This window comes from Parus major, chromosome Z (genome assembly GCF_001522545.3).
Source record: "Parus major isolate Abel chromosome Z, Parus_major1.1, whole genome shotgun sequence".
Lineage (NCBI taxonomy): Eukaryota > Metazoa > Chordata > Aves > Passeriformes > Paridae > Parus > Parus major.
In genome coordinates, this window is record NC_031799.1 from 36006698 (window position 1) to 36018989 (window position 12292).

Below are 12292 nucleotides of genomic sequence, written 5' to 3' on the forward strand. Positions count from 1 at the left end.
ACAAACCATTGAGTACTGTGACCCCAGCTACCTGCAATTAACCCTGGGGAAACTATAGTGTAAATCCAGGTTTGCAAATGGATGGCTTTCGACAGGCATGTCCCCAGAGCTCAATAGGGAACTCAATTGTACAGACAGGACTACAATGACTTTACCCTTCCGAGGATTTCAGGTTATTCAACACTCAGGGAAATTTCTACAAATATGCAGCAAGGAGCCCAGCTTCACCGTTTTTTTCACTTTCTGCCCTTCTTGATCCCACAAGACAGGCTGAGAGCTCAGAGACGGAACAGGCATACCTAAGAAACTGTTGTTGGCATGCATGTAGCAGCAGGGCTAAAATGAGATTATCAGTGTCTAAGGATGACTGGTCACTTTGCACCACACTGCTGAGGGTGTGGCTCGCTGCTCTTAGCATCATCTGCAGGAGCTCAGGTTTTACCTCTTCCTCAAATGTGGCTGACAAAGGCTAACAAATTAAGTCCTGGAGTTCAAATAAAAGCAAACCTAGACAAACCAAGGACAGTAGCATAGGTGCCCATTTCTTTAAAAACAGAGACTAAAAAAATAAAAATTCAAGGGCATTCTCACCTCTACCACCTCTGCTTATCAAATAAGTTCTTTTATAGTTTTCAAATTAGAGGGTAATTAAATGAGAAACTTGCAATATTTCCAAGATTCAAATAAAGATTAAGGTGGACTTCTATAAGTGTCCCAGACCTCTCTGCCAAAAAACCTCACAGGTGATTTACAGCATAGCTGAAAAATCAACTTACTCAATTTTAGCATTTGTAAATTATGTTGACTAATGTAGTCTGTGGAATAGTTTTCACTGGGAGTTGAATGAGACCAAATTGCTGTTGTTGTTGTTATTGTTGCAGTTGTAGTTTTCTTATCTAAAATCATTTAAAACAGAAACATGACGGGGCAGGAGATGTAATATTCACATGGTTCTCCTTAACGACAACAAATTGAGGTGAAGATGGTAGGAAGAGAAGACACAGGAGATGATATGCTTATTTATTAAAATATTCTTACATCATATGCTTACCATTTTAATAAATGAATTCTTTTATTCCCCTGGAAAACTACAAATCCTGCAGCTGTGAATCCTAAAAATGTAGTTGTCCCAAATGAGTCCTTGAAAGAGAAAAAGAAACATAACAACAAAACTTTCCCGTCATCCAATGAGGTATTTCTTACTGGTAACATAAATTGTCACTCCATTCTAAATTACCTTTATTTTATTTTCATCTTCAAAACAAATTATGCCTTCAAAATGTACAATTCTAAAGGAAAGGACTGCTCTTGGCAACAAAGACCTCATTTATTTCTAGGCATTTTAGTAACAATATCTTATGCTTTGTTTCCATCTACCTGTAGCTGATGACAACAGGAACTCCTTAGGTAGACTTACCAAATTTATTGAAAATGTACTTCTGTGTATGTCCCATTCTTAAAAGGAGGACTAACTACAAACCAGGGATTCATATGTGCTTCAACACATATTTTTTTAAGAGTTCACAATACATAGTTCCTCTGAAAGGTGTCATGTTTGAAATACTGCTGACAGACAGTATTTACTAATATAAGCTTCTCTTTTGTACTCATATTCTCTTCAGTACAAACCAGAAGAAATAGTGGTACGTGCCTTTCAAATAGAAAAGAAAATTTTTAAAATAAAACTTCACAATAAAAGTTCTGGCTTAGTTTTTGATTAATGATTGAGATTAATTTTGTATGAACCAGATTTTCTGTCCATCCCAGGTTCCATACCCTCATCTTACTAAAGATTATCAACTTTATTATGCCTTATGTTTTACCAACAAAAAAAAGGGGAACAGAAACAGGGATGGTTCTGGAGTATCAGCCACAGCACTGAAAGAAGCATGTCATAAGGAGCCAGCAAAGAACCTTTCTTTGCAGTTCACTTTCAGAAGACAGACAGATTTTCCTTGGGTATGGGTGATAAACCTCTGATAGCACCCCCCTCCATTATAAGCTCTGCCACACAGGTAAAGAAGTAATTCTGAGCCAGTTATGGCTCAGTTTCTGGGACACCTTTTGAAAATTTGTAGTATAGTTTCAAAGGCAAGTTTATTACGTCACTGACTTCACTAGGCTCTGAACAACGACCCCGTCTTTCACACAGGAGCACCGTTCCTCAAAAAGTACATACCAAATCTTACACAGTTTTGTATTAGAGCTGACTGCTTAAGGATGCTCACCATCAGAACAGCTAACTAAACAGCACTGCTGACCTAGCAGAAGAGATAATACACAAGCCAAAGCAAAAGCAGCAGTTGAAACACAAGACAAGTCACTCTAAAAATAAACACTGCAGATTATGCAGGTACAACCAAGTAATTAAAAATGCATGCATACAAGATAATCAGAACTTAAGATCACCTTCTTAGAGAGGACCACAAAATAACAAAGTGGGAAGTGGGAATGGGAAGTGGGTTCTCCTGCTTGTACATTTGGCTTGCTGGTCTTCTTAAGCTTTGCATATTTTGATGGTGTTTGAAAAACTGATCTGCCATGGACTATCAATATGTTGCATCTTGTCAAAATAATGATGAATTCTGAAAATCTTGGCAAGCAAAAAATATTCATACCTGGAGTAATTAAAAGAAACCTTTGCACTAAATGCAAAGAAATTATGGACTATAATCAGAGTTTATGCCATTACAATCTACTAGATTCTCCTGGGATGTTCTTCTGCTTCCTCTGGGGAGACCTGCTTTTAGACTGATGCAGAAATGTTAACCAGTGTTCTTCCAAGGCTTAAGCATAATACATAGTTTCAGGGCAGCTTTTTAAGAAATTGCTCCCTATTTGTGCCTGGATAAAAACCAGAGCTAAATCAATTCCATTACTGGATTTTAACTAGATGTTACTAAAAAGAGCATTTTATTAAAAGTTAGCAAAAAGAATTGTTACCTTGCAAGGATGAGGATCAACACCATAAGTTTCCAAAGAATTTGCTTTAAGAAGCAAGTTAAATTCAGCAACAGCTGGGCTCTGACCTCTGAAATTACAAAAGAAAAAGCTGTTTGCCAGAACAAAAAATAGGAGAAAAATACTTTTTGACTGGAGAGTTTAAATGCCTAAAGACAGAGGGAGGTAAAGTTTTTACTGACATTAAAACTATCTCAATCATTTTTTTTTGTAATAAAAAGGTAGAAAACTTCTCACATCTTTTCTTCTGCTAAATTGTACAGTGCCTGATGCTTTCAGGTAAATTCTGTTTTATTTTTATGAATCCTGAGATAACAACAAAATTATCTAATATTCTGCAAGTATTTCTTGTCTTTTTGATATATCCTCATGTCAGCCTGAATATGAAATAAACCTCAGCATCTTTTTTCCACAAACTCTTGCTCACCATCTCATTTAAAAGGATTGTGCAGATTAACAAACATTCCTTCCAGTGCAGGGTATAAACACAGCAATCATATTACACTGCCTACTCAGATGTATGCCTAATTATAGCAGTGCCTGCTACCAACATGATAGCTCAGAATTTGTCAGCATTTCCATTTATACACCCCTATTTTTAGGTTGTCTATAATCAACAGCAAATATACACTAAAGCCTGAAAGATGGCATGAAGATCTGGGGTCTGGAGTAACTTTTATCTGATTTTTGGTAACTACCTACATTACAATAAGCTCTAACACAGATTTACAATGCCTCTCTGTTTCAAGTATTACTTAATTTCTGTGTCTGTATGACTAGAGTACATGATTTTGATAGATAATACAATTTTTTGATATTGACCAGTGCCTAGGACCTTTAGAAAGCCAAACCTCATAAATACTTTACATGCAAATTAAAAGAAAGAAATAAAAAAAAAGCCATAAACAAACTTTCAAGGAGCATAGCAACAGTCATACTTTATTTTACCCTTTTATTGTTGTGAGCTCAGTCTTACACTGTGATCAATTGTACATAGGAATTGACATTTAATACTTCACTGTGTATTGTTGTAACATAATTTCCCTGAAAGCCTGTCATTCCCCACCATGTAGAAACCAACAAGTATTGACATATGATGTCCAGTATTTGGTCAAAAGTTCAGTTTAACAATTAAAGCAACATCTACCATGCCTATGGACATCAAATCCTATTTTGAACATGACAGGATAATGACCTGTGGTAAAGTAAGTGTCAATAACCATTTCTGTTGCAAAGTTTTAAAATTGCTCATATTTACTTCACTGTTTATTATCTCCTAGTCAACCCCACAATATTTCTTGGGCTACTTCAGTATTTATCTGACACTACACAACCTCCACTTTATTTCAGACCATATTTTTGTGGATGTTTTTCATCTAAATTAAAAAAATACATTTTAGGGAAGAAGTGACCTTATTTCTCTTTCCTGTTTTGGTCTCTTTCTCACCACTTCCAGTGGGGAAGAGCATGTATTAAGGGGAGCACCAAAAAACCACGAATGTATATTTATACAGCTAATATTTAAGGAGAAAGCAGCATGAAAGCAGCATTCAAACAAAAATGGTTACTTTTCCACTCAGATTTCTGGTAGCTCTACTAAGCTTTTACTTCATTTTAAATACTACTAAATCACAACTTTATGTGTCTTTACAACTGTGAGACCATAAATGGCCTCTAAAAAGGCAACAAGTTTATTTCATGTACTGCATTTGACAGAAGTAATTCACTAGTTTAGACCTAAATTACTTTAAAATGGTTATGTTGCATAGTGAAAAGCCAAACAAGTGGTTTGAATGCTTATTAGATGTTGGGCCTTACAAAAACAAAGGATTATAAAATGCATTTTTTTATCCACTTCTGTTTGCTGGTACAAAGGAGAGTTAATCTTCTGGTTACAACGGACCAAAAAGTGACAATTAGTTTGCAACAATGTGGTTTGGAGAGTTGGTATATTCAAATGAGGAAAAAAAAAATCTCAATTTGCCAATACTATTAAAGAGACATTAAAATAAGTATTATCAGGCTCCTCTCCCCCACACCCTCTGCAACTATAATGATTTTATCTACCTCAAGTGAAACAAACTGTGTAATTTTGGGGAAAAAAAGCAGAAGACATGGGCAAATTTGATCTTATCTTACTACAGACTAATCAAATAGCTAGAGTGCAAAGCCTTAAAAGAACATCACAAAGCACAAGAGTCAAGGACAATATCAAATGAAAAAAATCCTCATTCATCCCTTATGAAGGGATTAGCATTTAAGCCTTGATAATATGCTTTTCATGTGTAACTCAGTAATGAAAATTTTCTTACTAAATAAAAATATAACTGTAACAAATCCTACCAGCAAAGTCAACGTTTTTTTATCAGTCACTGATCTAACATTAGATATGCTTTTGATTTGCTTTGTGAAAAAGCCCGTAAGCCTTCTATATGCAACAAACAGCTTTATACAATAATTTATATTTATGCAAGTATTTTACAGTCAAAAATCAGGGAATATTTAGCAAACACATATTTGTTTTTTTGGAACCCAGTACTCTCAGGAAACTCAAGTGTCTGAATTTACTGTTCTTGACCTTATTTTTCAGTATGAATTCAGCACTAAGGGAAAGATATGTTCTCTTCCTATATATTGCAGGCAGTACAACACCCGCCTGCTACATGGCAAAGGTACTGAACATGGCCAAAACCAGGAAGAACTCCTCAGAAAATTTTCTGCATATCATACAAATGCTAAAGGGTGGATTATTTGTGAAATTAGAGCTCCACAACCATTAGCTATGAATTAATGATTCAACCTAAGAGTCAATCAATCAATCCAAAAGTTCCTAATAAAATTTTAATGAAACAAATACTTCAACAGAACACTGAGAAGTATGCAAAACATTCTGTTTTAACTTGAGGCTCATGAGAAATATGCATTAGAGGATGTAAAAGCTCTCTTTACTCCCCACAGGGTCCCAACTTTGAAGCACTTCAAAGGCAAGGAAGCTCAACGGGGAATAACTTCCAGGGTGTGTCATAGTGATGGTCTACTTGCTTCACTCACTGCCAAAACCAAATCATTCCAGAAATTTCTTCCCTTCATACCTTTCCTTTGAAGTATGTATCTGCTACATACTGAAGTCATAAATCTTAGTACAAGTTAAGGATGAAACAGCACGGGATTGAGAATTAACTCCTTTTGACAAAGAAGACCATGCAGAAAAAACAGCAAAGGAAAAACATTTTCAATGCTATTCTCATCCTCTTGGTTCCTGAGTGCCATTAGTGAGGTCATTTGATTTGTCTTCTCTGATTCTCTTACTGACTTATAAAGTGCCGTGAGACTTTTAAAAAAATAATAACAATTACAGTCCACCCTTTTGCCTCATCTCTGTGTCAAGAAAAGGTACTTGCTGCAGAATACAATAGCAATACTTTACTAGAGTATGTACTATTTATGTTTATCTTCTGTACATTTGCGGTTTCTAAAGGTGTACTAATGTATTTTAATAAAAGAATAAATAAATACGTACATAATGATCTGGCCTCTAGAGACATTACATATTCAACTCCATGCGAACCAGGGACATCAGTTGTAATGCTTTAAACAATCAACCTCTCTTTGCCCTACCCTGCAATCATGGACATATTTCACTGTGATCGCAGGAGAGACAACAGTAACAACTTCAAAAATTATGTCCTCCTATTAAATATTCTTGCTGTTCTATCCCAGAGTTTCTAGAGGCCATCTCCCAGCAGAACTGAGCTACCTGGGGTTCCTTTTAACCTAAAATAATGCTAAAACTCTGCCAAAGAGTCAGCATATTTCGCTGCACTGCACACTGAACACACAACTGCTTACCACACAAATAAGTTTTTGCTGTTGCATCTTTAAATCTCTTTACATGTATCTGAGATTCCAGTTGTTATAAAATTATAGCACTAATGGTCTTGATCAGATCTTACTTTAAGCTCAGAATATTTTGGCAGATAGTGGAGATGTTTTTAAATAAAGTCTTTTTGCTGTATTTTTAGTCACAATAATGGTGCTATGTAGCATTGAAATAAACCTGCTATGATTGCTAATGTTTTAGTTGTAGTGGAAAAAACAACACAGTGGTGGTGATAATTTCAAGGAAAAGAACTAAATTAGGATTCTGGTAAAGGAAATTGCATTGTAGTCTGTGGTTCAGTTTATCAGAATGATAAGGCCAGATTCAGCACGTTGCCCAAACAGCAGTGCAGGTCCCCAGGAACTGCCCAGCCTGGCACTGGCAGAGGAAAGCCTTTAAAAGGGTCTGTATATGGAAAGAAACATTATCATCTAGGAAGTAAATGAATTGCTGAAAATTGCTGAAACATACTAAACTTAGAAAGCTGCAGAACACTTAAATATCAATTTTAACTTTTACTGTAAAGTTGTTTTTTCTCTCAGACAGACAGAATCTGAGTAAAACCCAAATAACCACTTTAAAACAATAATCAAACTCTTTTACTGAGTCTATTAAATGCTTTTGGGTTTAATTTTACAGCATGCATGCTGTAATGATATGTGCAAATTACATAACTCCTTCTATTAGAACATTTCAAATTACTTGTGTGCCTTCAGAGATCAGACTGAGATGGTATCTGTGAAGTCTGTGTTCAGACATTTGTATTTCAGCTTTACTTCATAAATTGATGCAGTGACACAGACAACTTTACGTGTATTCAAAGACAGAATACATTTACAGAAGAGATGCAGTTTTAATTTACCTAATATTAATTTAAAATGTACTCCCATGATACAGAGATATCTAGTAATCTTTCTGGTTTTATTATCACAGTAGATTAATATATCTGGTCCAAACACACCTGGCCCACAATGCCTTCTCCAAACAGAGAAGAGGTGAGAAGGGAGGAGGGGAGCAAAAGAAATATTTCCTTCCAGCTTATGAAGAAATCCTTACATTTTAAAATTTCACACAGGCATATGAAGATATCAGTGTGTTAAGCATGCAGAACCTGATTCTAAACCTCATCATGAGACAGGCAAAAATAATGATATTTGCAGATCATGATTATGACCACTCTTTACAGGGAAAAAAGAAGTAAAAAATGCAGTGCATGCAGAAGTTCACATACACACAAGAAAAATCTCTCCTAAAGCCAAAAAACTATAAATGTTTCCATAAATTTTACAATCTTTTCAGGTCAAACAGATGATCCTTTCTACTGAATACTTCTTGGAATTATATAAAAAGAAAATTCCCATGTATTGATATATCTTTCCAGTTTTTCAAAGAAGAATGGCAGTCTTTAGTCTGTGAAGTTCCTTTCTCTAGATTACTGCTACAACTGTCTCTTCCATTAAATTCCCACTCAGAGAAAGCTGTGCGTCATCATAAAGCTTCTGGAAATACTCTCTGTACCATGCAAACATTAATGCAATAAAACTACATCTTACTCTTATTATTTTCTAATTAGTGATACCAGACTTACAAGAACAGTTCCTTAATTTGAATTGGTCTTAAGAACATTTCTGTCAGAAGAAATAAAGCTCTGAGAAAACCAGCACACATGTAATCCTTCAGGGAAGGGACTAGGTAACTACATTCCAACCATCTCTCTGATTCATCCAGATTACAACTGATACAAATTCTGGAGTGAAAACACTGGGAAAATGTAGCAGAACAGAAACAAATTCTTCATCTATTACACCACCACACACAATGATGTTTTAATACTTAGAGACTTGGTTATTTTTGAAGCAGTGATAGTTGCCAACATATGGCCTGATAAATAAATCTAAATGACTACACTGGAAAACTCTGAGGCACCATGGGATACCAAAGCTGAAATGAAGAGGACATTGGACTCAGCCCTCCAAAGTCCTCAGTATATTTTTTATGAACAGGAACTGAAAACACTTTGGGCCCTGAGGCCTGGAAGGCACTTATCCCTACAGCAGCCCAAACCCTGTTCTTTTCCAGACCTTCCCCTCAGCTCCACAAAAACCTTAACAGATCCTTGATCCCAAGAAAAGTGGCTTCTTTTGTAATGTAAAAGTTGCTCTCTTTTGTAACATGACTTGCAAGTTTTGGAGCATACTGTCTGTTCTTTCAATTTAATTCCCTCCGTGTATACAAGGTTGTTAGATACCAATGTGATTAGGGTAGTACTAGAAGCTAAATATAAAGTGTACATGAGTGGGCCACCAGCACCATGCATAAATCCATATAATATGTACTTTTAACTGTATGAAGCACTTAAATGAAATAAATCCACCTTATTCTGCACCAGCTAAATCATAATTTAGTTTTAGTTGGTTTTAATGTATTCAACATATGCTGAATTTCAATATATTCATCATGCAAGAAGTTGTTTAATCTTGAATGAAATGATATTAACACCCACAAAGAAAAGCATTTTTTAGCAACCATTGCCAAGTCTTCTAGGACAGCCTCCCAGATTGTACTCCGACAGTAATACTTGTAGTTATGCTTGCCAGTATCTCCACTGACAGCTGCACAAGAGCTGGAGAGCCACATCAGTGGAGACCAGGATACCCTGTGCTACTGCTGGCACCAGTGTAAAAGCCATACTAGAGCTGATGGGATGGCTAAGGGAACACAGTAAGAGTCAAATTAGCACAGGAAATTGAAACTGCTTATATCGCCACTGAGTAGCTACAAAGTAGATGATGCAGCAAAGGATAAAAATGTTATATGCCTGTCAAAACAAATTTAAACAACATTTCTCATTTAGCTTGGATCAAAGACAAGCATTAATTTGCTACTTTGGTTTTCAAGAAAATACTCCCTTTAGCATTACACTTTAAATGTTTTTTGAGATAGTTATTACCAGAAAATGGCAGTGATTTCACATGCTCACAGGAAAATTTTCTCATCCCAAAAGAAAGTCTTTCACATATGACTTCTGCAATGCATTTGATACACAGAGTAGACACAACAGCCAATTCAGTAACACTCAGGTATCTTAAGACTGTATCCACATTGGCTATCCAAGGGAAAAAAAACATAACTTGTATTTACCTATATGAAGTCAGCATTGAATAGAGGCATTTGAACAGGTCACGTAACTTCGAAAAAGTAAATATTTGTGAGGGGTTTTCAGATAAATTCAAAGCTTTTTACATAACACTTGCATAAATACATGATGAAATATTTCATATCAAAACTAAAAATGAAATATTCATTTTCCGATGGGATGGGAAAAGGGTGTGATTTTCAACCAGCGAGTTCTTTTTAAAAAAGGAAAAAACAAACAAAGAAACAAACACCCCCCAGCCCTCCTCCCACCGCCCCCCCCAAAAAAAAAAAAAAACAAAACAAACAAACAGAAGAAACAACCCTACCAAAACATTAGTCCCATAAATATAAATTCCCTTGTTAGGGATGTATGGCAGTATTTCCCTCAGAAATGTCTGTATTTTCTGGTACCTAGCCTCTGGGTGGGGGTCTGTCTGAAAGGTATCTTTCCAAAACTTGGGAATTTTTTCAGAGTAAGAAACTCTGTTAAAGTACGTAAGACCTGATATTGAGTTCATTAGAAGGTATTTTTGTCTTCTGTCTTTTTTCTTGTTCTGTACCTCCCCCTTCCTTAATGAGGGAAGAATAATTAATTAAAATTCACAAGAGAATCACAACTCAACAAACCTGCCATCAATTTCTGTCACATTTATATTTTTGCAATTATGAGCAACAGAAAGTCACATAATGGATTACATTTTGCTAAAATCCAGTGATGTTCTCACAGCCAAAACCAATAAGACATAATAATACATCTGCTTTAAGTAATTAAAAAAGGCTTCTAAATAACACCCAATTAAACACTAGATGCTGTCACAGTACCCTACTGCTGCTTTGGACATACTCCCCTCTTGATCTTCATGTTCCTTTCTAAAGCTAAATTCTTCCACCATTCTGTAGGACAGAAGAAAAGATGTGACCAATGAGAAGGCCTTAAAGATGCTGACACAGGATTCAAAGAAGAACTGGCCACTTCCAAGCCCCAGGGCTTTGGTGATATGGGAGCCTACCCCTAGAGAAAGAGAGGTCTTCTTCTTTGTTTACACATGTGAAAAAAACAATCTGGCTTACAAAGCTGAAACTCAGAGGTAACAACTCTGAAGACAGATGAATGACAGCTGGATTAAAAAGGCTCTCAGTCTCATCTGTTCTTCTCACTTATTACCTGTCAGCTAACATGTCACTCCAGTATCTTGTGAGAAAAGACCTGAGGAACCCCTTGCAACTTCAAAAATTCTCACTGAGCAGCACAATATTGTTATCAGAAAATTCAACTTGCTGGAGAACGCATTGAAACACATGTGCTCATCAATGCCATACAGAACCTATTTTTTCCTATCAGTTTTTTCCAACAAGATGTACCAAAATCTTGTCATCTAGCACTGGAACCCTCCCCTATATAGTTGTCATTCATATGTCAGATATGTTTTATTAATTTGTACTGCTAGAATAGAGATCCCTGGAATTAAATATAGAGAAAAAGGTAAAACTTCTCTGTGACTGGTAAATGTCTGATGTAAAAAAAATCAATTTGGGGAAGACAAAGAGCTGCAATGGGAAATTACCAAATAGAAGCCACCCAGACAACTCTGAAACCACCATTGTTCTCTGAAAACAGACAAATAGGTAAGGCACACCAGATGCTGACATAAGCCAAGAAAACAGAAAAGAAAGATGGCAGTTCTTGAAGGCTGCAAAGAGCTACAAGCCACTGAGCCTAAAATTCATCACCTACAAATTGGTAAAATATAGAATAGAAAACAAATTAAGGAACATATAAGTGGAATATATGAGAAGAATTCTGCTATAAATCATAGTTATGCCTCAAACACCTCCTGGGGTTTTTTTGAAGGAACCAGCAGATCCACAAGCAAAAAATGTCAGCCTGATAGCATCCGACTTCCAAAAGACAATAATGAATGGTGGCCCTTGACAAGACTACTGAAGAAATTCAGGGACATCCTCATGTGCTGAGCAGCCACTGATGGGAGGTAATTCAAGACCTGGAGAATCCAAGAGGGATCAGTATGAAAGTTTATAACATTTACTGTCATGGTATCAGACAGATTACACCAACAGGAAAGGAGATTTAAAAGATGAGCTAAAAATGTGTCTGGTTATTCATAACAGGAGAACTAGATGATTACATTCACAAAGGATGCGCAAAATTATACATACATGAAAAAGCAAACAAACTCAAAAAATTACATCTCTCCCAGTGTTAGAAAATATAAACCCCACCAGTACTGGCCTATCAGCTTTCCTTCTCTTCTCCTAACTTTAAGTAATGCATGAGCCTGTTCTTGAATGACT

At 36.0% G+C, this 12292-nt stretch overlaps 1 protein-coding gene across 1 annotated transcript in view; it reads right to left on the bottom strand.

The window, feature by feature from the left end:
- Positions 1-12292, bottom strand: part of FRMD3 (FERM domain containing 3) — a 73458-nt gene that overhangs the window by 24048 nt on the left and 37118 nt on the right. Inside the window, exons 6-7 of the mRNA XM_033520681.1 lie at positions 2944-3031; positions 1052-1140 (exon numbers count right to left, since the gene is read on the bottom strand). Of these exons, the coding sequence (XP_033376572.1) occupies positions 1052-1140; positions 2944-3031 (177 nt within the window). The remainder of the gene's footprint in view (positions 1-1051; positions 1141-2943; positions 3032-12292) is intronic.